The 22,709-nt window shown below is 46.7% G+C and overlaps 3 protein-coding genes across 3 annotated transcripts in view; all 3 read left to right on the top strand.

Annotated features, from left to right (window-relative positions):
• The first annotated feature begins 368 nt into the window (after window positions 1–368).
• LOC131282607 (zinc finger CCCH domain-containing protein 11B-like) lies at window positions 369–1,376 on the top strand. Its single transcript, XM_058312112.1, has one exon. It carries the CDS (start codon window positions 770–772, stop codon window positions 1,190–1,192), a length of 423 nt encoding a protein of 140 aa, XP_058168095.1. The 5' UTR covers window positions 369–769; the 3' UTR covers window positions 1,193–1,376.
• A 2,277-nt stretch (window positions 1,377–3,653) lies between these two features.
• On the top strand, window positions 3,654–5,707 carry LOC131294328 (NADH dehydrogenase [ubiquinone] flavoprotein 1, mitochondrial). The gene is made up of 4 exons (XM_058322411.1): window positions 3,654–3,800; window positions 3,934–4,188; window positions 4,275–5,351; window positions 5,424–5,707. Exons 1-4 carry the CDS (start codon window positions 3,752–3,754, stop codon window positions 5,501–5,503), a joined length of 1,461 nt encoding a protein of 486 aa, XP_058178394.1. The 5' UTR covers window positions 3,654–3,751; the 3' UTR covers window positions 5,504–5,707.
• Window positions 5,708–10,039: 4,332 nt separating this feature from the next.
• Window positions 10,040–22,709, top strand: part of LOC131293535 (tribbles homolog 2) — a 32,946-nt gene continuing 20,276 nt past the window's right edge. The window contains exons 1-3 of the mRNA XM_058321611.1: window positions 10,040–10,816; window positions 11,749–11,877; window positions 11,983–12,143. Coding sequence (XP_058177594.1) covers window positions 10,040–10,816; window positions 11,749–11,877; window positions 11,983–12,143 — 1,067 coding nt within the window. The remainder of the gene's footprint in view (window positions 10,817–11,748; window positions 11,878–11,982; window positions 12,144–22,709) is intronic.

The following is a 22,709-nucleotide window of genomic DNA, read 5'->3' as shown; positions in this document are numbered from 1 at the left end:
TTCTACTTTTAACATACGCTTTTATTTGTTACTGTATGTCAGTATTTTTTAAACAAGGTAGGTGAATTCTGATTTGAACTAAATCTTTGATCAACAATGGCAGTTTCTCAGCCTGATTCCTGATCAGACAATGGTCATATCCCATTATCCTACTACCACCAACAAATCAACGTGAATTCTCATTATCATCAACCCTGTTTTCACGTCCAAAATTCCATTCGCTCCCAGATCAAGAAGAGGAGCGATTCACGCCAAAATATAGATCGGATTGAATCACTCCGGGTTGGGGTCGGATCATATTATCTGATCCAGCTCGGACCACGCACCTCTACTGGAAGAGGTAATTTTGTCAGTGCAGTTGTGGAGGAAAAAAGGAAAGATTGTGTGTATTTTTGCATTCTAATTCCTGCCCTTCATGTCCTTTGATACGGCGGTGTACGCAGTAGTGAATTTTCGCCGCGGCACGTGTCCGTGTCCGTGTTAGTAGCTGCCCGCGTTCGCTTCTTCCGCCGTGCCAACCAAGCAAAAGCGGAGGTGCCACCGTCGTGTCGCGTACGAGCAACTTTCGAAGAGGCTGCAACAGCGGGCCGCAAGTGGGACAGTGTGGAGGCACTATTTTCGTATAGCCACGGTACTGTAAAAAGCGATCAAGACGCCGATCGTAACCGAGAAATTGCCCCGCAGAAGAGGTCAAGCTTTGGGCTCGAAAATTGCTCTTCGATCGAAAAGGCAGCAGGCCCCCCGTCGGAAGCTGGTCCATCCACCATTTATGGACCTCCCGAGGAATCTGCATGATTGTTACTTCTTCTACTACTCAACATGTAAGAAGGGTACCAGCTGCGAGTACCGCCACGAGCCGGCGGCGCTCGGACACGAGAAGACGTGCAAGATGTGGGCGGAAGGAAAGTGCTACAATCGCACCTGCACCATGCGCCACATGAAGATCGAAAAGCCGCGCTCGGCGACACCGTGCTTCTGGGAGGATCAACCGGGCGGATGCCGCAAGCCGCACTGCGTGTTCCAGCACAAGATCCCGAAGCCCTCGCAGCCGACGACGAGCAACGTGGGTGTCCCGGTGCAGCCGGCAGCCGCTGCTGCCGCGGCAAATGCTGCCACCCACCTGCTTCACTCTACTTCGGCCGCCGTCGTACTGGACTACAACTATGCCGCTTTGCTGCCGAGAATCATCTAAGCGACCAGCAGGCGAACGCTTCTCGCGGGGCATCATGGCGACCGTGTGTGCGGCTCGCCATGTGGTTTGTGTCCTGCGATCATCCTGGACGACGATATTAGGCTGAACCGCAAAACTAACATGGAGGACACTATGCACACCAGCTGATAGGATTGTTGCATCGATACTGTAGCCGTGAGTGGGTGTGTGTGTCCCATACTAAAGATCCAGCTAAAGTACACATCCTTAGTTTGCTCTTATACTATCGTAATGTTTGGTTGAAGGAAGGCAACTATTTGAAGCTGTTTTGGGCACTTTTCTCAAAGAAAATGTATTTATTATAATTATATTATTTTTTCGCGCTTAACCTTATCATTCATCTCATCATCAGCAGTGGATGGGAAATTAGCATCCTGAAATCCAGAACAGGCATCTAGCGAACTCGAATAGCTATAAGAACCTTAGCGAAAACTGTTGACCGGTTTGGCGAGCGGATATCCTTTCCAGCAGCTTATGGGCAGAAAGTTAAACTCTACGAAACAAAGTTATGGCGCGAAGCCCGGCAAATGGACGAGAAACCATAGAAGGAAACGATAGTCGTTTAGATTTGTTTCACGGTCGTACTGAATGCTTTCAGCACTCAGCATCATGCGTACCACGATGAGTGCATTAAATCTCCACTTTCTTTGTTACTTTTTACGCATACAAACACTGCAATGAAGCAGAAAAAGAAAGGACCCACCCGCTCACACAAAAGCCCGCGTATGGCGAGAAGTTAATTAAGGGTATCTTAGAGCAAGTTGTTTCTTTTTCCCAGTTGTTTTTCTATTTTTGTTAAACCAATTCTTCTTTACCACACATTTTGCAAATCTCTCGGCTTGATTGTGCACGTTGCATAAAGTGTTGTTGTTCACATTTGCAAACAAGTAATATGAATTATACTCGAAACAGGAAGCCCCTAACGATAGTGTTCCACTTGCTCTATTGGTAGACGGATGTCCGAATGGTTAGTTAACTTTTTTTTCATGTATTTTGTTTTTGGTGAAGGTTTGTGATTGAAAGTTCCTTATCAAAAAATATTACAAAAGGAATCTAAACAAAGTCAGTCGCGCAGTGCATGCTCATAAATGAAAATAGTAAAAATTCATAGTAGAAGACAGACTTAGAACAGCAAAAAAAAAAATCCATCGTATGATTTATGTTCAAACTCAAATATTATTTTCAATTGCTATAACACTGAACGATAAGAACATGGATACAGTTCAGAAACAAAACACATACAAATGAGAATTGGTATCGTGCGACACCTGGAAAAGGGTGGTAAGAAAAGTAATATGAGTATAGACAAAAGCAGAATGTTACACATTTTAATTGATTGAATATATACTATAACCACGAGATAGGAAAAAAACAGATCAAGGACAGCAAGACACCTCGTGCCCAGAAGCACGTACAGGTACTTGTGTTTGGACGTGTTTAAGAATTCCCCAAATGAAATAGCATGTTTGAGCAGAGTTTTGGTTTGTGACACATTGTAAAACCTGAGTTTGAATTGCGCTGTTATCCTTTCAAGGAGGAAGAACGCAATCCCCCCTATTATCCTTAAACGAATAAGAAAAAAAATACCTAGCAAAGGTTTCTTTCGAATTTGCAATTCTAAATTAAATGAATACCATGGATAAAAGTTAAATGGCGTAGGGCGCAAAGTAAAATGGACTATAATCGTAAAATTTAAACGTAATAAACAAACAAACAGAATCAATGGATTAACCAATGTCTTTTTTTTTGTTGAGTGGCCTTAATAAACTGCTTCTATGAGGAAATGTGCAATTGAAACTCCATGTTGTTATACTTTGTTCACAAGACTAAACTATCAAAGATAACCAACGAAATGCAGCAGTTTTGGTATTGCTAAATTATTGAATCTTCAACGGAATGATTGAAATATTGCATTTGATTGAAAATAATCACCACCCAAGACTTTTAGAATTGAAATCGGGTATACGACACTCCACACGATTGTCAATTTGTTGACAGCTGCAGTGACAATGTGCAGCTCAGTAGTGGTGGGTTAATCAAATCCTTACAGGGACTCGAATCTTTCGATTCAAAATTGAATCCTAGTCCGTCCGCAATCTATTTTGCATATCTTTGGTTAAATTCATTGCATTCGATTTAATCGGATTAATTCGATCGAAGTCAGTGCTAAGTCTGATTGTCTCTAAATCGATTCTTAATGAGACGTATTCGACTCATCTCGTGTCTGAATCGTGTCAGATCAAAATTGATCCAGATCAAGTCTGATTGAAATTATTTCAAAACCATCGGGTCCCAAACCAATCAAATCTGATTCAATTCCCAATTGAAGCAAATCTGATCCGAGTCCGTCAAGTGGGATCCAATCGTTTAGAATCCGCCAAGAGATCTAATCTTTGGATCTTCCGAATCCCGATTCTGCCAACACTACCGTGCAGTATTTTTCTTAATATCGCGAAATTTCTTCGATCAGCAGTCCGTGTCCACATTGAAAAACAGTTCTTCTCGACTACGCAAAACATATAAGCGGTATCAAGCTAAACAATGGCGAACGCCCTTGTGCGTATCAACTGCTTGCCAAAACAGCAGCTAGGTAGGTACTCAGTGCAATCATTTCTTTGAAAGGTCTACGTATAGAACCGTTGTTTTGCGTAGCTTCTCAGCAAGCGCAACTTATGTAATTTTTCATAACAAAAAATCTCAATAACCCGGATATTCTTTTCCAGCGGCTCTTGTTCCAGCGGCTATCCGCAGCTCGGCAGTAGTAGCCGATTGCAGTAAGCAGCAGGTTCGTCGGCAGTCGGCCCAAGCATCAGCACCACCGCCACAAACGAGGACCAAGTTTGGCGGGTTGGCCGACCAGGACCGAATCTTTACCAATCTCTACGGACGTCACGATTGGCGCCTAAAGGGTGCTCTGAAGCGAGGCGATTGGTACAAAACGAAGGAAATTTTGTTGAAGGGCACGGACTGGATTTTAAGTACGAACTTTTTCGTCATTACACAGTGAAAAATCAATAATGAACTCTGGTTATTTGACAACTGTTTTGATCTTCTCACCTGATAGATGAAATCAAGGTATCCGGTTTGCGTGGACGCGGTGGTGCCGGGTTTCCTACCGGCATGAAGTGGTCCTTCATGAACAAACCTTCCGACGGACGCCCGAAGTATCTGGTCGTAAACGCGGACGAGGGTGAGCCGGGTACGTGCAAGGATCGCGAGATCATGCGCCACGATCCGCACAAGCTGATCGAAGGATGCCTGATTGCGGGCCGTGCGATGGGTGCCCGAGCCGCGTACATCTACATTCGTGGCGAGTTTTACAACGAAGCGTCCAACATGCAGCTGGCCATCGCCGAGGCGTACCAGGCTGGGCTTATCGGTAAGAACGCTTGCGGATCGGGCTACGATTTCGACGTGTTTATGCACCGTGGTGCCGGCGCGTACATTTGTGGCGAAGAAACGGCCCTTATTGAATCGCTGGAGGGCAAGCAGGGTAAGCCGCGTCTAAAGCCGCCATTCCCTGCCGATGTTGGTGTGTTCGGTTGCCCGACGACCGTCTCGAACGTGGAAACGGTGGCCGTTGCACCGACCATCTGCCGTCGCGGTGGTGTCTGGTTCGCCGGTTTCGGGCGCACGCGTAACTCGGGCACGAAGTTGTTCAACATTTCCGGACACGTCAACACACCGTGCACGGTCGAGGAGGAGATGTCGATCCCGTTGAAGGAGCTGATTGAGAAGCATGCCGGTGGCATTCGAGGTGGCTGGGACAACCTGCTCGGTATCATTCCTGGTGGCTCTTCGACACCGGTGATTCCGAAGTCGGTCTGCGAAGACGTGCTGATGGATTTCGATGGGTTGGTGCAGGCCCAGACCTCGCTGGGTACCGCGGCCATAATTGTGATGGACAAGTCGACCGACATGATCAAGGCCATCTCACGCCTGATCATGTTCTACAAGCACGAGAGCTGCGGACAGTGCACTCCCTGCCGCGAGGGTATTTCTTGGATGAACAAGATTATGCATCGCTTCGTGGAAGGTAACGCCCGTCCGGCCGAGATTGATATGCTGTGGGAAATTTCCAAACAGATCGAAGGACACACCATTTGCGCTCTGGGTGATGGTGCTGCATGGCCAGTTCAAGGTAAGAATAAAAATAGGAAGGCGATGAAATAGCGAAACCCGTTTTAATAACACCTTCTCATACTTTATATAGGTCTTATCCGACACTTCCGTCCGGAAATTGAGGCTAGGATGAAGCAATACGAGCAGAAGCAAGCTGCCGGAAAGAACTAAATTGTCCTCCTGTGTCTGGCCGGTTCCACTCCCGAAGCATCCTAAAACTGTAGTGATTAAATGGGTATAAAAAGCAGGCATCCAGAGTGTGAAGATACTAAACATCATAAAAGTCAGAATTTTTGGAACAAGTTAGCACCAAAAGATTGTTTAAAATATCGACAGCACGAATAAATTCGTTTATTATGTTACAAGCTGGTTCGTTGGAACAACTCAATATGTAGACTTAAAATGTTTTGAACCGAATTCCAAAACTATTTCAATTTAAATGAACTTTTCACGGGAAGTCAGTCAACTGAAACGTCTTAAAAATCATCCAACTAAGTAACAATGCAACTGGATTATAACATGTTCCAATAAGACTTTCGTAGAAAAGCTACGTGTTCAAAAAGAATTTGATGTAACTATGAATCATTCAGTGTGATTTTGCCTTTGTTCTGGTTGCATATTGATTTCTCTTTAAAAAAACAAGCAAGGAATTGCATTATTTTACGAAATACTACCCTTTAACGTTCTACCATAGCAGGCTAGAGTGTGTCACGATTGTGAAATACGTGCGCATGTGGAATTGAATCTCCGCTGTTGGGAATATCGATCCCGCATAATTGTGCTAAATAGTTGACACCTGCGCTGTTAAAAGTTGTTTCATTGGAAGAAGGTTTCGTGTGCCGGCAGTCCACTAACGAGATTTTTCGTACCGAATTGAACGTTTCTTATTTGAATTTTGACGTCTAGCGATGACACGCAACATGGTAAACAGAATGGTGCGCGTGTAGTGGTGTCGTCCATTCATGCGAACTGCTTGTCGATCGTCTCGCTCTAGCAAGCGTTACGTTGCAATGTCTGCTTTTGAAGAAGAAGTTGCCATGAAAATGCCAGTTTTGTGGAAACAGCGACCGGTGCGGAACAGGGACGGCGTTAGAGCTGGCGTCGCATTTGTTCGAGCGTTTGGCATCGCGTACGGCGTTCAGTAGAGCGATGGCATTCAGCGTGTAAGGAGTGTTTGGCGATTGTACTCGGTCGGTCGGACGGTGCGTTGTTTTGTCGTACCCCTGTTGATGTTTCAGCCCTCGCTCTGACGCGTTCGTTTGCCGTCGTGATTTCACAACCGTTCACGTATGTCACCATACATTCTGTGCAAGACGGCACGAGAATACACAGCCAGCTCTGCGATTTTGTGATGACGTAAATTCCAAGTAATCTTGTGCGTATCATAGTAGGCCGATTCCTAGTGATGCTTCGGTAGCAAAGTGAACTGAACTCCGTTTGAAGCACAACTGAATGTGTCGAAAATGAAGCGTCAAGTTTGAAGAAGTGAATAGTGTGTCTGTAGCTTATATGTGAAATTTGGCCAGTTTGAACCACTAACCAACAGTGTCAACAATGTATATTTGCAGTGCAAACTAGGCATCGTGCGCGGGAGTAAAGGTAAAGAAGTCGTTGCGAGTGATTTTGCAACCGAAAGTTAAATTTTTATTCGCAATCATAACTGTACCGAGAACCGTACGCGCTGGTGTGTAGCTGTGGTCGCCGTTCACAACTGGTTTGTAAACACCGCTGCTGAGCAAGTAGTAGTCGAGGTGGTAGTGGGCTAACCACTTGGTAGTTGTGTTTCATTTGTAGTAGCGAAACTTGAATGGCGTACACAGACGGGGTAAAAAGTTATGAATTGTGAAACACACTCGATGCCCGTCGTCTTCGATGTCAAGACTTTTCGGTGCCTAAAATAGCGTTGAAATATGGACCACAAAGGATAACGTACAACACAGTTCAGGTGGCAGAGGATGTTTTGTGGCAAAAAGGTGGAACATTTGTGTTTCTTTTTTCAGCGTTTTTTCCTTGTTTTTTTTTGTATCTCGATCCGCATAAAGAAAGCGCATATTATATCCCTTCCATGCACACGTACACTATCGTTGGTCATTGTTTGGTACACTCTCTTCCTTTTGCTGTTCCTTTTCCATCCTTTTTTTACGCACCGCAAAGAAAAGTGTTACAGACCCAGGGGCATGGGTCGTCTAGTGTTCGACGTTGTGCACGACGGCAAATAATTATCGTACCATCGGCAGGATTTATAGGTCCTTCAAGAATAAAATAAATAGGGGAAACCGATGGCACCGTGTGCGGCGTGCGGCGCAGGATTGGCACAACGACGCGGTACTCGTTTTCTTCGTTGCCAACCCCAAGACGCGATCGTAGAGTGCTTTGAGCGAAAAGGTTGTGTTTGATTTGTAATCACATTTGGTGCCGCATTTCGATGCAACTCGATCCAAATTGTTTTCTGCTCGTGTGACGCTTTCGTGGAGCAATGACCGAACAACCCGTGAGCTGCGGAATATTTGACCAGCGATGTTTGCCTTTTTTTTGGGACGCCTCCCGAATGCGTTAGTTAAATGCGTAGAATGTGGTGAGGGCACCGTTTTGCTGCGATGGCAAGAAAAATCTATGCTCCCGTTATGTGATGTGAAGCTTCGCGTAATTACGATGGGCCGGAGAAAGCACCCGAAATAGGAAAGGCAAGAGAAGGCGAGCTGGGAGAAAGTACGGGAAAATCCAGTTGATTGGTCCATAAGTTCCGTTGCATGACCTGTTTCGTGGCGTTGCCATAGTTACGACAGTGCACCTTTCACGGGAACACAGCGTGCCGTGTGGAAGCGAAACATGCTGAACCTAGGTGGCCATGAAAGATGCCACCGTTCGTACCGAAAGCTATGACACGTTGTCCTGAGACAACGACAGACCTCATGGCCACCGGTTGATGGTCACCGATACTGATTTACGGACAAACGAGAACAAGTTGTTCAATCTGTGCGGAGCTAGGTGCGATCGTGGCGATTGAACATCTTATCTATTGTTCACATTTGTGCAACCCTCCGGAGGAGATAAATAGTGAAATATGTGTGTCCTGCCCCCCCTTGGGGCACTCGATGCGAGGGGATCACGTAGATGAAATTTCGCCATCCAAGCATGCGAGAGGTGTCCACTTTGTGCCAGCGCGTCATCGTCGGCCACTTCCCCGGCTAGTTCTTTTATTTCTATTTTTGTGATAAAACCCACCACTCGCAAGGAACGCCTGACGACAAAAGGGACAGTACGATAAGATAAGAGCGAAACGTTGTTGCAGTTTTTTTTCTCTGCCTTCTTTCATGCTTTACTACTATCGTCGGGTACGGTACCACCCCAAACCGCCACCCGATTCTTATCTGTCATTGCGCCATTGTGATCGTAAAAAAACTGGAGGCGAGAAATTGCTCGACCTTTCGTCAGGCGGCCTCGATCGAGTTGTGGATTGTGAAATACAGGAATTCCGGGATTGCATTGAATCAATAGCCGCACTGGCCGCCACGCCGTGCACTGTTCTATTTCTCGTTGGTGTATGAAGTGTTTTATTGGTTGATGCGTTCAATTCAATTTGAATTAAAAAGGGGTTTTTCTTACGCTTACGTTTTTTCCTACGCTTCACAGGGAAACACGCGCTGCGTTGTACAACAGCCGAATGTGCTTTCTGTTCAATTGGCCATCATTGTTGTGAAATTAATAGGCTAAAGACATTTAGCCAATATTACTGCGAACCTGTTGTCCCAACCGAATTAATGCAAGCATTGATTATCACTGATCTGTTCATGCACCTTATTTTGATCGTTAGTTACCTGAATTGTTCTACCTCAATTATTAACAGTAACTGAAGATCATCTTTAATGTTAAGTTTACTTTTTTGATTCCTTTCTAGGACATTCTGAGACGCTCGTTTCGCTGAACTATTCTGAAAAATACGCATCGCCGATCAACATGGTTACCGGTTTTTGATTGCTTCTTCGGTACATTTTCGGATCTCAGCATGCTGATTGCGCACAACGAGATGGCGCAGTAGGAGAAAACCATCAACTGGGATTTAGTGGTGCGCGATTTTGTGAACCTCACAGTAAACAAACGTTTCGTCGTTTCGTCGTTTCGTGATAACGCAGTCGGAGAAGAACAATGTGTGCACTGTGCTGACCTGTGACGTCACCTGTCCTGTGATAGCGACGTGTCCGTGTGTGACAGGGCGTCGTGGTTGTGTGTGCGCTTGTGTATTTCGGCGTCGGCAAGGCCAGCCCATTCACAAGGTTTCGCGCAAGGAGGAGAAGGAGAGGTGACAAGTGACGTGTATTCGTGTGCGTGCGGTGTTTATGTGTGAAATAATTAAACGGGACAGTGTGGTTCTAATTTCGTAAGGGTGCATCATCATGGCGCCGATGATTCATAGTACAACCGGGAAGCTGAGTATATAGAGTAGTAGTAAAAACCCACCCGCGCCAGATCACGACGACGTTCGTGAGTGTGAGCGATCGTGCGTACTTCAGGCGCTTCAGGTGACGCACGTAGTGATCCGGTGCGAAACAGGTGTCGCGGTTGTGTATAGTTTTTTTTTTTTGTAGTGTAAATAAAGAGTTCGTTAAATAGTTTTGTTAAGTTAGCACCCGTTTGAGAATCGTTGAACCTGTTTGAAGCGTATCAAGTGTGTGGTTGTTTCTCGTTTGACAACAAGTGCCGTCTAGAATGAGTGCACTCAATTCGACCACGATCGTGGCACCGACCACCACGGTGGTGCATATCACTGATCTACTACCTCGCCTCCACAAACCGGACGAACCGGTGTCCGCGGCCGGTGCAGCCACGATCGCAGGTTTTTTGCCGGCCACCCACGCCACCTCCGGGGTTAGCATCATGCCTCCCGCGATACCGTCACCGCTGTTCATGCCGAACGGTCCCTCGTCCGATGGGACGGTTAACGCCGTGGTGGACGAAGGCGGCGTGGCTAACACGGTCAGCGATGCGGTCGGCAGTCATTCGTCGGCGGCGTTGCTATCCCACCCGTCCAGTGCCGCGGCCATGCTGAACCGGTTGCTCTCGGTTTCGGCGCAACTAGCGCCGACGGGTGGAACGGTGATGGCGATGCCCGGAAGCAATGGTCCAAGTAGCGGTAGCAGCAGCTCCGGGCACAAAAAGTGTCCGTATCATCGGCAGTGCTCGCGGAGCCATCATCATCTGCATCAGCATCACCTGCACCAACAACAGCATCAGCAGCAGCAGACGCATCTCCAGCCATCGGGCAACATTCAAGGACACCCGTACGCGGCCGCCTGGAACCGGTATCGTAATGGCGGTTCCCCGGTCGCCTACCCCCAGCAGCGCGATGCCATTTCGACGAACGTTTCGCCGCCACCGCCGAACGCGGTCCTACTTGCCGGTCGCTACCTGATGATGGAGGCGGTCGAAGGCAACAATCTGTACCACTGCTGCGACATCAAAACGCGCGGGGAGCTCGTGTGCAAGGTAAAGAAAGAGTGTCCACGAAAGCCGGCATTTCTTCCAGTGGACGGAGGGATGAAATCTTTAGCCTTAGTCCAGGGAAAACGTGCTCTGCTACGTGAGCTCTTTACCCGTGGCGATCAGGTTTAGGATCGGCAGGTGCCATCAATATATTAATGTCACACTGCCATGCTGTGGAGCGTAACTGAAGAGGAACGGTTGGAAGTACATTTTACTACCTTCTGTAATCTTTTTTCCATTTTCGATGCACACAAATATAATTTAGAATGCCATCCAAAGTCGTAAAAGTGTACGAACCCAGACCAGACGCGACAGTAATTTGAAACCGTTAAAAGATATTTTTATTTCCCTGTTGTATTAATTTTCCCTTTTTACGATTATGTCCCTAATCGGCACTTTGAAGGATAACTCGCGAACAAAGGCTTTGGTCAGTCGCGATCCTTTATTTGGAGGCGGAATTGTTTTTGTACTTACGATTTCTTAATGGGAGGAAAACATATAATATTTCACGGTCACGGTTGTAAAACAGGATTTATGAGCGAGCGTTTTGTTTTGCTGTTTACGTTCATTTAAGAGTAGCAATGATTTTATTGCATCGATAGGTGTTTGTATTATTTCTTCAGCCGTTGACGCAAAGCAAAGATAAAACACACGAATTTTACGGGAAAAGTGGCTTTTGCGATCGGTTAAAGTCGCTGACGATTTGCGATTCGGGTTTAGGTGACTCATGTTTGTTTAGCACGTAGCACGAGAAATGACTCTCGCAAAACGTGTGCTACCCTTATCTATCGGTGTTTCTAATTTTGGTACGTGCCTAGATAAGGGGTGGGCGCGAATGAGAGGGTGAAATTGGTAAAGCCGTAATAAATAGCACCAGTGCAGATTGTTACTTTTTTGCCCATTTTTTCTAAATACCATTTTCGTACGCTCAACAGGTTGCGAATAATCCCTGCTCGAACCTGCTGACGGCACACTTCCGGCTCGAAGGGCACCCGCACGTCAACCCGCTGCACAAAGTCATCCAAGACAACAACAAGACGTATCTGCTGTTCAACCCGTCGGAGGTAAGTGTGCTAATTTCTTTTGTGATAATCATCAGCGATCGGGAATGGAGGTAACAAGTGCTTTTTCTTCTTTCATTGTCTCTCTCCTGCCATCAACATCGACAGGGCGATCTGCATTCGTACGTGCGCGTGCGGAAACGACTCCGTGAACCGGAAGCGCGCCGACTCTGCCGTCAAATGTGCGAAGTAGTCAAGAGCTGCCACGAGCAGGGCATCGTCTTGCGTGATCTCAAGCTGCGGAAGTTTGTATTTGCGGACCGCGAAAGGTAGGTAAACAGTGGGCTTGCGGAACTCCGGCACAATGGTTTGCCGAAGGAAGGGAGAGGGAAGGAAAGGAGAAATACCCCTGTGGGAACAATATCAGTTTCGCGTGAAACGACGAAATACATACACCCAAAAGACGGCCGTCGATTTTCAGATACACAGCTCCGGGCGAGCTGATAACAGCGGTGGTGGACACGTCGGTGCACGATCACTGCGGAGAGCGTTCAGACTTCTTTTGTCGTTTGTGACATTTGCGAAGGCGGATCTCTTAATGGGTCCGGTTTCCAAGCATGGAAATGCTGAGGACGGAGCGGCTTCAGGCTGCACAACCTGTTCTGCGACCGCTCGCGTCGCTGGCGGTTCGAACATGTTCTGTCCGGTAGCGTTGAAGCTGACGTGAACTCATTACATCACTAAATATGCTTGAGAACGCGCCAAGCCGCGCACTGGCCAGCGTACGTTCTTGGCTGCATTGTGCATTATCTTGGTGACTTGTTGGTACAGGATTGATTTCAGGGCTACATGCGAGACCGGAACGAACAGGCTTGCGTGCCTGTAGAGCCAAACCAAGGGCCACACAATCGACAAAGGAGCTTTAGGTCAGAAGGAAAATATACATTGCATTGGCAACTAAACATGTTTAGACTTTGATAAGCCACGTAGTGGATTGTTATGATAAGATGAAATATATTAATCATGTTTGTTCAGATATTTGAGAAGTAGGGAAAATTGCATACAGACGAGTTAGAGTAACAGAACAAAACTTGAAAGCTTGACGAATAAACCAAACCTATCCATTAAATTATGGATTTAGCCTATCTGAGATTCTTTGAGGACTCCGATCGGACAGGCCTTGGGGGTCAGATATTCCAAACTTTTGGATTCAACTACCGTACCAACTATGCTATGGAATGTTGAGTGCTGAGCCTGTCTATTATCAACATGATGTCGATTAGCCAACGTGCTTGTACAGCAAAACTTCCCTTCCGTTTATTGTGAATGATTAAATGAACAATTTCTCACGTACATGCTAACCACCAACACGGGTTTTGTGTGTGTGTGTGTGCGCTGAACGCCAGTTCCCACTGATCCCAGCAGTGGCAACACATTCCATCGGTTTGTTTGTGGTTTGGCCAGATTTGGCGGTGTTTGTCAAACGGTGCGGCTAGAATCGAGATAAAATTAGCGTTCCATGCCGATCGTAGAGGAGCAACGTAAAAGCGCAAACGCAAATTAGAGCACAGTAGTTGTTAACCCCCCCGTATCCGTCTTTCCGCAGCGCACCAGCATAATTGTGGTTTGGTTTCATCGGGGGCCGCCCAAGGTTATGGGAGTTTGCGGGTAGCGCATGTTTGCAGCCTCGGTGCAGAAGTCCGTCGTCCGCCTCTGCCTAACTTCCGCTGACCCCACATACATGTGTGTGTATTTCTGTCGATCACGTTCAAGCCCTGCGTTTGTGCGCGCCACCTAATTGAGGGTTCGTAGTCGAAGTTCCTACGTTATGCCGCATGTTCATTCGGTCCCCTTGCCAAACTGCAGCCTCGGCGTAGCCATTCCGATTGGCGAACCAATGGACGAACGGATCCCAAATGGAATTAGTTGCCCACTTTGACGAGATTTGTGCCAACAAACACAGCACCACCTCCCACACGTTCACTTCGGCGTTTGTTCCGATGACCAATGTGCAATGCTTGCTATTGTGCATTGAGGCAGGTAGCACTCCCTTGAACGAAGGCTTCATTTGACAAGGTTCTATTTATTTGAAATAGTTATTTGACCCAGCTTGTAAGGAATGTTTGCAAACATATCACGTAGAAAGAACCAAGACATTAGATTAAATAAGCTTTTGGACGCTGGACCGAGCGGGAAAGTCACTCAGTTGTGCAGTTCTATATAATAAAAAGCAATTAGTTAACGCGCTAGAACTCAGCAGTCCCCCTCCCCCCAATACTAGTGTATCCTTGTTCATGTTACGCTTCAGATTTCTTCTCAAGGTTGCCCTCGATGCGGCATCCGGCACCCGTGCATTCAACCGACCGCAACGATATCTCTTCCGATGGATTTTGTTCTTGGTCTCGTTTCTTTTTTTTTTACCTTGTGCTAATCCAATGAAATCTATACATTTACCGCATCGGGCACACGACTAACTGCTTCGGACGTACGTTCCGGGTTGCGAAACACGAGAATCTCTTCCCTGAGATATTATGCCCTTCGAGGGGTCGGCCCTGGGACTGGTGTCCCTATTTTTGACCAATTAAAAAAGGTGCAACTGCTTCCCCAAGACCCTTCTCCGGATGGCTCGTGGCACAACGGTTCCGGTTTCAAATCTTGCGAATGTTTGAGGGAAAGTTTACGTCCAGCAAGCCAAACGGAGGAGAATTGAAAAAAGAAAACGCATCGCAATGTTGTGAGTCAGTGAAGCGATTTCGCATAAATTTTTCCTCCATTTGCCACGTGCGTTACAATTTTATATGCGACGGCACGCTGCCGTCGGATGTGTCGGTATTTGAGGAAAAACCGAGCGTCGGTTTCGCCCGGTTGGCTGGCCACCACCGGTCTCTTAACCTTCTGAAGGGGACGCGCGTCGTTCGTTCCGCAATTCTTGGTGGCACACTCCCTGTTTCCATTTTTATTTTTCTTGGTTGGTACCTCTCGTGCCTTCTCGAGTTAACAAACGTCTCCGATGGTGTAGCTTTTCAGGCACGCGTCCATACGGAAAACGAAACATCGATTCTTGTCCTCCGGGCAAAAGGGGGGGACTTTTTTGGCGCGTGCACAAGCTCACCCTTTGGCCCCTTTGCGACGTTCAACCCCTGGCCACCTTCGCCAGACCGTGAAAGGTTATTCGGGAGACTCCAATGAGGGTTTGGGGACCGGAGTCGATGCTTGCACTTGGATTGATCGCGTGACGAGTAGTTCCAGACTGCATCACTGCCACCACCACCTTGTTGCTTGAAGTTGAGCCGATTACCGTATCTGCTAGAAATTAAGATTAATCTCCCCCCTCTCTCTATCACTCGAGTGTTGAAGAGATGCTTCAAGGGTGCTCGGTTGGTTTGCGTCTCGACGTTTTTTTTACGGTGCTCCTTTGAGAGGTTCGGCTTTTTCTTCACAAATTCTTAAATTCTCAGGCTCTTGCGAAGGATCGTAAAGCACGGTGGTTGGCTCATTCATAGCCGCACACACAAACACACATACAGAGCAGCGATTTTAATTCAGCAAATTGCCAACTGCAACTTCAACTACCACAGGCTTCGGTTGGTGTGCGGCAAACTGGAACACTGAAACCTTGAAAACTATGGTTCAATGAGTAGCCTTTACACGACGGCGGCGGCCACTGTTTCTCTCGTTCTCCATCCCGCTCCCTCTCCTGTCCACCTCGTTTAGCTATTTGGTGTCACCTTCACCTACCCTTTTGCCGGCGAAGATTGTGGTCCCCAGGTGTGGTTCTCCCCCCTCCCCCCCCTCCCCTCCACCCCAACGGATTGCGATGCTTCTTGTCGCGGATCGTGAACTGGCTCTTTTCTACTCTCGTTAAATTTCATTTGTTTTCTGCTGCTGTTTGTTGCTGCTGCTTGTTGTTACTCGGCGATTTTTCTCACCAATCGCAACAATGCTGCCGCAACGACGACGACGACGACGACGGGTGGATGGCGTTGGTGGTGCCACCGTTTTTCCTTCCTTTTTTTGGTTTTATGTGCCTCGGATTGCCTTTGCCATATGCTCTCTGACCTCAATATGTGACCACAATGCAATCGTTGGTTGGGCCCGGAAGGGGATGGGCTGGTCCGGAAAGGAGGAAATCCAGATGAAGAGAGAGAGAGAGAGAGAGAGAGTAAGTGAGAGACCACCATCCAATTCGAAACCGAGACCGCTTTTCATGCAGTGTACCTCGCGTTCGCCAATGGAAACTTTCCGTGGCTCAAAGGAAAATTATGCGGAGGGTATCCGAAAATTAGAACACGTGGTTCTTTTATGGCCACTGGCCACCGAAAAAAAAAAACGGTGGCCCTCGGCTTTGGACCGATGGTGTTGGGTCAAGCGTGATTCCCGTGAGGTCGCCAGGCGGATCTCGAACGAATCGGATCGGAACCTAGGTCAGTAATGCTCTCCAGTATGTCGTGATTTGAAGCGCTCCAAAATGAAGGTTTTCCAATTGTGGTAACGATGAAGCTTGATTACGTTGTTGTAATAATTCCAAGGACTTGTGCTGTTGTGGACTAGAATTTAAGTTTCTTATTTATTGATTTGTATTTATTTTCTATGTTGTGCAGCAACTAACCATTGCACATCAGAAATTGATTGAAATTGTTTTACCTACTTTAACAAAATCATAAATTATGAACTGTCGATTTAAAGGAAAAATAAAATGTACATTACAAACTGCATGTAAAACCAGCATAACTTGAGACAATTATGACGTGTTGCATGGACCAGCAAGAGTAAAACAAAATGCGCCAACACTGCATCCCTTCTCCTGACGCTGTCGAAGAGAAACCGCCCGGTGAAGAGAGAGCTTGAGCCAAGAAGAAGGGGTAGGGAAAGAGCGTCCGAATGACCGGCTGGCGGCGCCCGCGAGCACGTGTTGCAACGTGACATTGGACGCCACACCGACATCCCCCCCCCCCCCCCCCCACCCCGCCTCTCCCACGCCGGGTCGATGTTGAGGTATCGCAATGCTCATGGTTGTGTGGAAGGCAGGCCGAAACCGACGGCCACGAAAACTGTGAGAGAGCGGGAGAGGGAGCAAAAAAAATGGACGCGGCTTTTCAGATTTGTTTGGACGAAGGCGGGGGGGCAGGAGGGTTCACGAGCGCGCCAGCGTGGGGTAGTGGTGGAGTGTTGCGAGGTCAATTGCATTGCCAGAGTTCGCGCCCAGACTGCTGCGGCTGGCATTCAACATAATCTTCTCACCTAATGCTCCCAGCAGCGGCGCATGTCGTGGCGTCCTGGGGCGCGAAGGGGCGGCGAAAGGCGCGGCCAGCGTAACGCCGCCACCCATGTGAAGGTAACGACATCTCGCAATTTGGTCGGGCAATGGAAGTTGATCTTTTTCTACCACCACCGCCGGGACGCGTGTGTGTGGTGTGTAATCAGTGGTGTGTTCTATGTGTAACATTTGGCCGGTTACTAAACACACACTTGCACTGGAACAAGTCAGTACCCTTTCGGAAGCTGCCAATTGAGTGACGATCAATTCTATATTTTTTCTTTCATCCGTCTAAGAAACGTGTCACATGATATGGAACAGTTGGTCCACCAAGCCGCAGAAAAGGACGGTGACCTTCAACATGGATGCTGCACCGCCTTTCTCGAGCAGCGCCGGGCAAGACCAAAAAAGAGCCATGCCCGCAGGCGGCGAACTAATTAGTACCCTTGGAATTAATTAGCTTCAAACAAACAAAACCAGCGTGCGTCGATGATCGATTTCGATAAGAGACGAAAACGTTTAGTAAAAAAAGGCACAACCCTCCTCCTCCGCTTGGAGTCGTGCTGTGTCCCCTTTGGTGCGAATGGCAAACCTAGCACCACCGTTCGGGTGTCATCGGGAGGATCGCCTCCGCACGTGTCCATGCCCCGGACCAAAACCAATGTGACGCAATGCGTGCCCCCCCAAGGAGCCCCACCGGCCATAGGACTCCGACGCTAGCGGAATGCAAGAATGCTTCTTTGCTCGTGGAAATGATCGCTTACGCGTGTTTATTTACACTTCGAATGCTAACCTTGCCCTGGCGGATGCTGTTAGCGCCTGCTTAATTATTTAGCAATATCAAGGGGAAGAGTTTGAGGAAAATGTTGCGCCGAGGTGTTAACGGGTTTAAAAATAACGCTTACTCTTTTGCAATGAGGCAATGAGAGTTTTGTGTAACAATTCATCTGATCATGTAATGATTGGACGGGGGTAGGTGGAAACGTGAGAGGATGGGGTCGAAAGCAAATAAATTAAAGCAGTTTAAAAAACATTGTATTTTAAAGCCTGTCTCATAGTAAATTGAGCCAAAGAAAGCGCGCTACTGTGGCGCCTCTAGTGGCGTCAGCCGGAAACTGATATTTTTAGTAGTATTAATAACTAGTAACAATGATGTTGTGAAAGTTTCAGACCTGTACTATTGTTTTTCGCTAAATGCCGTATTTTGGAAATTGAACGACCAAAAATAAATCCGCACAAATAACTATAGCACCAAGGCAACTGAGCAAATTGAAAAGACCGGGAACCCATTAAAACAAAAAACAAAAAAATGAAAAGTATTTTTCTCTGGTACAGTTTTACATAAAGTGTGTTATAAAAATAGGGTGTTACTATTTACGTATTCCCTGTTTTTTTAAATTCACGTATTTTGTTTTTGTTTCCTGCATTAACGCCCATGTCGTGGAATGGGACACCGTTTTCGCAGCCTCCGTTCATTTCCTCTTGCCAAGAACATCTGTAACTATTCCACCAGTTTGTCTAAGACGAAGTTTTGAGACTGCCCAGTGTTTTTCGATGAGGCGAACTCTGGGAAATTTGGTTTTGGTACAAAGTGAATCTTATTGGCCCTGTACCACTCTAAGACAACCGTAGAATAATGGCAGGTCGAAAAATCGGCAAAAAAAGTATGTGAATTTATACGAACAGGGATCACGCAAAAAGTAAAAACCTTTTTTTTTAACAAACCTTATGTATAACTGTACAAAAGAAAAATACTTTTAATTTTTCTTTGCTTTTATTATGGATTCCAGGCCTTGTCAATCTTTCCACCGGCGCTCCAGTAATTTGTGCGGATTTATTTTTGGTCGTTCAATTTCCAAAATACGGCATTTAGCGAAAAACAATAGTACAGGTCTGAAACTTTCACATCTTCATTGTTACAAGTTACTAATACTACTAAAAATATTAGTTTCCGGCTGACGCCACTAGAGGCGCCACAGTAGCGCGCTTTCTTTGGCTCAATTTACTATGAGACAGGCTTTATGCCAAATCTGTCGGGTAGCAATGTAAACCCTCATACATTTGTATCCGACAGATATTGAAATTTAATCAACATTTTTATAAAACTTGAACTTTTGAATACTCCGATCAGTTTTGATAATTTTAATTCTCTCTATTACCAATTTTATAAATTACAAAAAAATCCCCTCTGGAAACAATTCACAATATTGAAAAAAGATTATCAAGAAAGGTTTCGCATTCAACAAAATAAAAAAACGCCTCAGCCCGGGATTTGCCAAGATGTTGCCGGCATGTATTGTAATGCTTTCGGTGGTGTCGAATCGATGAAAGCATAACTCTAAAGGTCATTATGGAAATTATTCTTTATCTTCCATCGACATACACCATTATGCCGTTGCCCGTGCAATGAACCTTCTTGGCGCAGAAATAGTATCGTTCGAAGATATACGATCCGCCCGTTAGAATGCTTGCCACCCCAATGCTAGAACGCTGGCCACCCTGCTGCTCCGCGTGTTGCAACAATCATTTGCATACAAAATGCATTACATTTGCGCCGTGGCGGTGTGTCGTGGTGTTGGCCTACCTCGCCGTCGATGACGATTATGACGGTGTAGATGGAGTCCTTGAGCGTTGTGTTTTAGTTGACTTTTTTGTCTTAAATTAAACGTGGTGTTTTTTTACTTAAAGGCTTGCAGGCTTTACTTGGGAATTAAAGATGGGTTAGTCAACGTCACAATTAACGTCACATACCATTTTCGTCTTGGGGTCATCTTTGAGATGAGCATTCACGAGGGTAATAGGGAGGGAGCCACCGAAACGGTCCCGATCGAAATTGATTCAGTGGCGACATTCAAACGAATGGCAATTTTATGGCCAACGGATTTGTAGCTCCCTCGTCTATGTTCTGCCTCGACGTGAGGTCTCTTTCGCCTAAGGGACAGGGGGAGTGAGACGTGGCGGTGCATTTGACCGAGATCAAAACCGCAACCACGGTCCGGGCTGAGGGCCGAAGTTCGTCGGATGAAGCGAGCGGATGTCCAAGTGGAAGTTGCAATTGTGGGGTGTTAGAGAGTACACCTCCTAAAACCGCGGCACCGAGCCCCGCTTGCCTCGAGAAACGAAATCCATCTGGACAGGAAAGAGATGGGACAAGAGAGCGAGAGAATGAGAAGAGTGTCGTGGGGGTTGCGTGAACCACCGCCACGGAACGGTTTGACCATGACCAAGATTTTGTTTGGACCGCCAAAACCGTTTGGTTGCTTGCAGAGCGTGCTCTAAGCCGGCGTTCGTGGACGCCACTTAATGTCTTTAGCCGATCACCCCTTCCCACTTACCACCGTCCCTCTCGCCGTCGGTGCGATCTTAAGTTTGGGTGGATGTGGTGGTGGTTTTCTTCTTGCATCTTCCAACGTTGGACGACGACGCGAAAGAACAACGCCAGAAGAGTCTTCGGGGGAGCAATGGAAAAGATTTGCGGTAGAGGAGGACAACTGAGAGGAGAGAAGGGGAGGACATTGCACATTGCACAGCGACCAGAGCAACCCTAACGCAATTGGATTGGCATTGAAGAGCCGCCCAGAGACGGCCTAATGTCAGTGTGTTCGTGCGGGGAGGGCGCAATTGCTTTTGGTTCAGTTAAGCCGCTGGTTTTTGGTGCAGCTTCCAAACGGCCGAGGATTTACGACCCAATCGTGCATTAGTTTTCCTTCGACAGCTTTAATGCGATCGCCATCCCGTGATTTCAATGCCACCCGAGTCGCAACACGAAGTTCTAATTTGGCCGCCATTGTTTTTTGATACAGTGACATTGATAGAAGAAAATTTAATTAGACCAACGATTGGAATTCAATTTGTTACCGACGTCTTGTCTATCAGTAATAGATCATTCAATTAACGCCCACGTCTCTGTGAAGAGGGCACTGCTCCGAACAGTATTATTTATTAGATTAACTGCAATTAGTTTGTACTTATTACCTCATCTGCTAAGTGAATAAAGAACCTGCTGAAGGGAGAGTTCTAGGACCTCGTCGTCGAGGTACGATCGTAAATGGCAACAAAACACCGCACGGTGTCAATTCCAAATTGAATTAAAGTGAAGAAGAAAAGCCTACAGTGGCTAGGGTGTGAAATGAAGGAAAATTAGATAAGCTTAATTAAATAAGCATAAATTTAATAAGCAGCTAACAGAAAAAGTTACAGTCACAATGGGACAAGGAACTCCACTGTCGCGTGGATATCGTATCGTGTCTTTCTGGGTATTCGGGAGTATTCGCGAGAGTGTGTGCGAGCGCGCCCCCGTTCATCAATTTCACTTAAAATCGAACGCCACGAGCGGTTTATGGAATTAATTCCTCCCAGTTCCGATGCGTAAGAACACGTCGCGCTGATTCGATTAGTGGAGCAACTCCCGGACTCTCCGGTGCCAAGGTGGAGCGATGGAAGCAATGGGAGAGGGTGAGTGTGGTAAGGTGTGCCAGAACCGTTCGACCGGAATGTAATGTAAGAAGCTTTGTTTGGTTTAATGTTACACATTTGGTGGTAATGTATGTTGCCTTGGGCCCCCTTTCACCACCACCACTCCTATCATCCAACGTGATCTTTCGATCTGGTCGACCTTTAAAATTGTATGTCTTAGTTCCCCCTAAATAACCTGTCGTATGAACTGAAAGTCGGTTTCATTCGTAGCACGCGCTCGGTGGAAATATTAATATTTTTCGTGTTCTGTACTCTTCCAAGAACACGAGGACAGACTCCTCCAAGCCTGGGTCAATGTTCGAAAAGATAAGATTTTTAAGTGCGAGTCAGATAGCCGCAAGGAATGTGGTATTCCTCCCCCTTGCGGCGGCACTTCAGCATCCCCCGCTGAGGCTGGTTTTAAATAGGAACGGATGGACATATGAGGCAAAGTTATTTTCCCAAAATGCCACCGGGTTGTCGGTTCCAAAAATAATTATACTTTCACGCCTCCTCGAGCGAGCTGCAAGTGTGTGGTAATTTTTCACGCCCCAAGCGTGAGTACACTTCGCATTTTATCAGCTAGAGAAGGAGCTCTGGTGCGCCGAGAAAGATACGATGTGGGATTCAAGATCGAAGCTCGCTTCTCCCCTTTATTTGGGATTGGGATAGAAGGTAGCTTATCGCTTGCAGCCTCCGACATCCAGAACCCCTCGTTGAATGTGGGTAGAAACTGTGGGAAAATAAATTTGAGACACAAAAAAGAAGGTCCTGTCTATATACCCCATACCATGTGTCGTTCCTTTTCTAGGACTTGTTGTGGAGAGAACGCTGCTGCCGTTTATTATTGCGGCAATAAAATTCACCCACACTCGGATATGGGTACAACCTTTCCCGGATTGATCTGATCTGGTGTAGGCTTCTCCTTCCCGCATGCGGGATCGGTGTGAGACTCCTGAGAGATCTCTCTGCCTGAGTTGTTGTGGGCAGACAAAAAAGAGGAAGAACGAGTATTGAGAGTTAAGTTAAAAGGAAAGGAAAAACGCTGAAATCCGCTGTTGCAGATGTTCAACATTTCCCATCCCAAGCATCAGTGAAGGCGAATCCCAGACTCGACACGACACAACACCCCCGTATATGATCCCGATCATCGGGGTTTCTTCTCGGTGGTTTTGCTTGTTGT

This window comes from Anopheles ziemanni, chromosome 2, assembly GCF_943734765.1.
Source record: "Anopheles ziemanni chromosome 2, idAnoZiCoDA_A2_x.2, whole genome shotgun sequence".
Taxonomy (NCBI): Eukaryota; Metazoa; Arthropoda; class Insecta; order Diptera; family Culicidae; genus Anopheles; species Anopheles ziemanni.
This window is presented reverse-complemented; position numbering and strand designations above follow the sequence as displayed.